At 59.2% G+C, this 5158-nt stretch overlaps 1 protein-coding gene across 1 annotated transcript; it reads right to left on the minus strand.

The window, feature by feature from the left end:
• Positions 1 to 1602: 1602 nt before the first annotated feature.
• On the minus strand, positions 1603 to 5147 carry NT5C3B (5'-nucleotidase, cytosolic IIIB). The gene is made up of 7 exons (XM_010179669.1): positions 5096 to 5147; positions 4610 to 4656; positions 4088 to 4173; positions 3824 to 3913; positions 3092 to 3254; positions 1970 to 2170; positions 1603 to 1713 (listed from the first exon to the last, which is right to left on the minus strand). Exons 1-7 carry the CDS (start codon positions 5145 to 5147, stop codon positions 1603 to 1605), a joined length of 750 nt encoding a protein of 249 aa, XP_010177971.1.
• Between the last annotated feature and the right edge of the window lie 11 nt (positions 5148 to 5158).

Consider the following 5158-nt stretch of genomic DNA (forward strand, 5'->3'; position numbering starts at 1 on the left):
GGGGGACCTGTTTTGGTTTTTCACTACTATTTAACTGAGGGTTTTGACGTGTTCCTCCTGGGCAGGAAAACTCACCAACCCCCAGCCAATAAACCCAGGCAAAGCGGGACGCACCCCCGTTCCTCAACACCCCTGGGCCGGCAGCACCCCATTCCCTCGCACTGTCCATTCCCCCATGCCCCCCGGCTCTAAGGACAGCAGGGCCAGTCCTGGGGCCCTGTCCCCAAACCCCCTTCAGCCCCTGCTCCCAGCACCCAAAGGTGGGGTCAGGGCAGCAGCAGCACCCCCCCCAGCCCCTTCATTCTCAGCCAGTGACTGCACGGCCCTCCTAGCCCCTTGCCCACCCCTGCTGCAGGCTGGGGAGGGCCCCTCCACTTCTACCGCACCATTTTGTAGTTTGGGGCTGGGTTGGGGTTTGCTCTTTTATATTTACATACAAAATTCGTCAAAAGAGGGGAGCTGGCCCAGCTTCTGCCCCCCCTGCCATCGTCCCTGGGATGGAGGGGGCTCAGGTTCCCAGGGCGAAACCCCAACCCCCCCAAAGCCTGGGCCTTCCCCATAGTGGGGCTGAGAACTTCTACCGCACCATTTTGTAGTTTGGGGCTGGGTTGGGGTTTGCTCTTTTATATTTACATACAAAATTCGTCAAAAGAGGGGAGCTGGCCCAGCTTCTGCCCCCCCTGCCATCGTCCCTGGGATGGAGGGGGCTCAGGTTCCCAGGGCGAAACCCCAACCCCCCCAAAGCCTGGGCCTTCCCCATAGTGGGGCTGAGACCTGGCAAAGCTGCTCGCGGCTGGGGAAGAGCACAGCAGCTGTCCCAGCCAGGCCCTCAGGGAGCACCATCGTCCCCATCGTCCCCATCCCCATCATCCCCACAGCGACAGCCCCCAGGGCTTAAGGAAAATCAGCTCAAATTTATTCTTATGCCTAAAGGCAGGTAAGGAACTGAGCGCTCTCAGGTTTGCCAGTTGTGACCAGCACGGCTCCATCACCTCAAAGCCCTTGCACAGCGGTGTCGTGTGGGCGGAGATCAAAGCAATGCAAGGACAGGGTCAGAGCGAACCCCCCAGATGATGACTTCGACCTTGCACCAAATAAATGATTCCTACCAGTTTCCGGGGAGTTTGTCTGTGTCAGGTTACCTTGCCATGAAATATTCCTGTGTGCCTGGGCAGCGGCACAGAGATGAGATGAGACAAGCCCACCCGGGGGAGTGCGGTGCCCGGGGGGTTTCAGGCTCCAGCACCGGCTGGGCTGGGCAGGAGAGGAACTGAAAATCCGCTATGGGGATGCTTCAGCAATGCCGGGATGGCCTCAGGGACCGGTGGGGATGGAGTCCAAGGGGGAGGATGGAGTCTGAGGGGGAAGCATCAGAGCCAGGCACCAGGGGGTAAAGGGGGTGGAGAAGCTTCCTCTACCTCACTCCTGCTCCAGGGCTGAGCGAGGGGGTCTGAGAGGCTGGGATGTGCACGGCAGGAGCCTGCCCCACATTGGGACTGAGCCCTGCAGGTCCCGGCACATCCCCACAGGTCCTGGCAGACCCCCAGCTCTGTCGAGGGAGGATGCCCACGCCGGGCTGTGGGGCTGGGCACTGTCTCCAGCTCACGTCTCCCCCAGCACGTAGCGGAGGATCCCGTTGACCACATCCAGCGTCTCGTCGCTCTCCAGAACAACGTCGTAGGCATCCAGGTACTTCCCCCGCTGCTCTTCCACCTGCGGAATGGGACAGGGTGGAGAGGAGGGGGCACAGAGTGGGGAGCATTATAAACACACCAGCTGCACCCACAGTCCCCACATCTCCTGATGCTACCGAAAAGTGGTCAATAACCACCCCAGAAACCCCTCAGCTGCACCAGGAGCTCAGCAGACGCCCCCAGCTCCCTCTGCACACCCCATGAGTGCTCATAGGAACCTCTCGTATCCCCCAGATCACACGGGCAGGGACACAAGAACAGCTCCCGGCACCCACCTTGTCATTGAGAAAGCCGATCTTGAGGATGTTCTCAACGCTGGGAACGCCGTCGGCCATCGTCAGGTCACCCATGGAGTCCCCCAGCAAGATGACGCTGGTCCTGGTGCTCAGCTGCTGGAAATACTCCGTACCCGCCAGGACGCTGTTGTTCTTGTTGTAGGTGTGGATGAGCGGCGCCTTGAACCGCCTGAGGACTCCCTGTGCACACAGGACAGAGAAAACGGCCCTGCAGCCACCCCTCGGCTGTGCTGCAGCCTTAGCACGCTTCTTGCAACAGGCAAACCGGGGGAGATGCTCACAGGGATGCTCTGACACCCCCGAGGAGTCTGGAAATCAACAGCCAGGAAATGGCCTGGGGAGCGTCCCCAGGAGCCCCCTTCTGCAGGGCGAGCCCTTCCCAAAGGATGGGGATCAAGGGACAAACCCAATGGATGCAGATCAAGGGACAAAGGTGGAGATCCCAGAGACCCTGGGCCGGGCTGCGCTGCCCCAGAGCTGTCAGGGACCATGGGAAGGTGAGAGCAGGGTCCCTGCAGAAGGCCAGGCTGTCACTGTCACCCTGTCACACTGTCCCGTCCCTGCAGGAACAGCCTGTCCCCACATGGCACCCGTGGGAACAGAGGGCTGCATTGTGAGAGATGGGCGATTTTGTGATGTGAATTGGGACTTTTCAGGCGTTGGTACACCAGCAAACAACCCCCCCTGAGCTGCTGTAAAGGACATTGGAGAGCTCTGTGGTTAACTCCATCTCCACCCTGCACCAGGACGGAGCACACAGCTCCCCCTTCTGCCTCCCCCACCAATGACCCAGCTCCCCATGAGTGCAGGGGGACCCCAACACCCCTATGCTGGTGGTCAGAGGCTGTTACAGTGGAGCATGTCACAAGCCCTGAGGGCAAAGGACGTGGGGCAGGAGGCTGCGACCAGGCTTCAGAGCCCTCCCTTGACCCAGCAAAGGGCCAGCTCCATCTGCAGGGACCGAGCACTTAGAAATATTAATAGGCAGCTTTTAATTAACAGCAGAGAGGCAGCGGTGTCTCTGTTAACTGCACTGCAGCCCCTGACTCCAGCCGAGCAGCTCTCCCCTCTGCCAGCTCCCCAGACGCGACACAGACTCACGTCGTCCCCGAAGTCCATGTAGTTGGACACCACGTTGACGTTGGGGTAGGAGACGTTGGCCTGGCGGATGATCTCCTCCAGGACGTCGCCAATGCCCGCAGAGAAGATGAAGAGGGGGACGTGGTGCTTGTGCAGCCGCTCGAACAGCTCCTTGAAGCCGTCCCTAGAGCAGAGGTGTCAGTTACACCACGCCGTGTCACCCTGGCAGCGCGGTGCCCGGTGTCAGCCACGCGGCTCCAATTCCTGCCCGGGACTCCCCATGCAGCACCACACGCAGAGCTCTGCGGAAAGCACGAGCCTTTTTGCAGCACCGGCACCTCCGTGGCCTTCGCTGTGTGCGCGAAGGGACCCTGAGCTGGTTTTAGGACCATCGCTGCCTTAACAGCAGGTTTTAGCACAGCGTTTCTGTGCTGTGAGCGATACTCAATGCTGAGCCAAGGGCCTGGGTAAGGCCCAGCAGTCACAGGAAGGATTTTTCTCTCGTTTGCTGTAAGAGGGGAGCTGCAAACAGCTGAGGGCTCCAAGGAGCCGCTCAGGGAGCTTTGCCCATTGGTCCCTGGCCGCTCCGTGAACGACAGCAGCACAGGCTGCAGTCATGGTGCTGAATTTTGGCTCTTTCACGATCAGAGCTTGGCCCCAGGAAGGGAGATTTGCATCTGCCACGCGTTGGGGACCGCACTGCTGAGCTGCAGGAGAGACAGGGCCACGGGCAGCCGGAGCCCAAGCCCGTACCTCAGCATCACGTCCGACTCCCTGACGATCTGGGCTATGTCACCCTGCTGGATCTTCTGCTGCACCAGCAGCTCGTGGGCCCTGGTCCACCTGCGGAGAGGCAGCAGTGACCCCGGGGCAGCGACATTACAGCCGTCAGAAAAATAACAACTACAACTTCCCAGAACTGCCGCCAAGCCCAGAGGCAGTTCAAGCCCTGTGTCTGGCAGCCCTCAGGGCAAGAAGGTGCCCAGATGTGGCCAAGCTGTCAATGTCATCACTCACCACTCCACCATGAGGGGACGCTTCTCCTCCAGGCTCCGGTTGGGATCGATTTCGATGGGGTAGTAGTGGTGCAGCAGCTCTTTCAGCTGGAGCGTTGCACAGATGGAGAAAGGAGAGAGCAAACATCACCTCTAAAGGGACCATAATCAGCGAAACCAGCATTTCTAGATTCCCTCAAAGCATCACACTTCTAATGAAAAGCACAACCAAGACCATTTCGCCGCTCTCGGAAGGAAGCATCACCACTCTGCAGCCCGGCTCTAGCCCTGCCTCAGGTACTGCAGGTACAGATGAGCACCCACAGCCCCTTCCCCTTCCTATCAGACCAAAAATGCTCCCAGCTGAGCACGCAAATTAAATTTCGTTTTTTAACTTCTCCTTCCGTCACCACTGGCTGAAATGCAGCCCAGGCTCTTGCCCCATAGCAGGGCACAGCTTTTGCCCATCACGACCTCCTGATGATGGGGGACAGGGATGAAACGCACAGAACCAAGCAGCAGCGCCTCACAAAACAGCACCCACCTTCTTCTTGCCACCCTCACTGATAACATGGCTGTTATCGAGGATATCTGTAAAGACAATAAAACACAACTGTTGTAGCTCAAACTCCCAAGAAAGCTTTTCAAAAGGCAGCTAACCTGGGCTCCAGCGCCAGCTCTTCCTGAAAACGCGCCGTGTGTGGCACATGGAGCCGAGCGCAGCTTCGCTGCGGGCTTGGAGCATGCAGGGATTACAGGGCACTGCTCAGCCAGGCCCACAGCATCAGCGAGCTGCAAGGAGCAGGAAAAAAACAGCGGCGGGTCCGGGAGAGCCCCAACAGGGGGACTGTGGGCTGCTGGGGGAAGCAGCTGCTGCTGCAAGGGGCCAGGGCCTGAAGCTGCATGGAGAGCAACCAGGATGGAGCAGCTGGGTTTGGCAAAGGAGGAAGGAGCACACTAAGAGCCACGGAGACCGGGAACACAAACACGGAGAGCAAACAGAAGCAGCGACAGTAAAACCGCAACTCACTGTACGACGTGGGGCAGCGCCTGCCGTTGCAGCCAAATTTTCTTAGCGTCATGTGTAAGGTCG

Source organism: Mesitornis unicolor, unplaced genomic scaffold (assembly GCF_000695765.1).
Source record: "Mesitornis unicolor isolate BGI_N332 unplaced genomic scaffold, ASM69576v1 scaffold30782, whole genome shotgun sequence".
NCBI lineage: Eukaryota > Metazoa > Chordata > Aves > Mesitornithiformes > Mesitornithidae > Mesitornis > Mesitornis unicolor.

What these genes read in the sequence shown, in the direction of transcription:
- NT5C3B (XM_010179669.1), bottom strand. Translation starts at nt 5,147, where the DNA reads ATGACGCTAAGAAAATTTGGCTGCAACGGCAGGCGCTGCCCCACGTCG. An exon ending in GCGCTGCCCCACGTCGTACA is followed by an intron (nt 4,657 to 5,095) that starts GTGAGTTGCGGT and finishes TTGTCTTTACAG; the next exon opens with ATATCCTCGATAACAGCCAT. An exon ending in ACATGGACTTCGGGGACGAC is followed by an intron (nt 2,171 to 3,091) that starts GTGAGTCTGTGT and finishes CTGTGTGCACAG; the next exon opens with GGAGTCCTCAGGCGGTTCAA.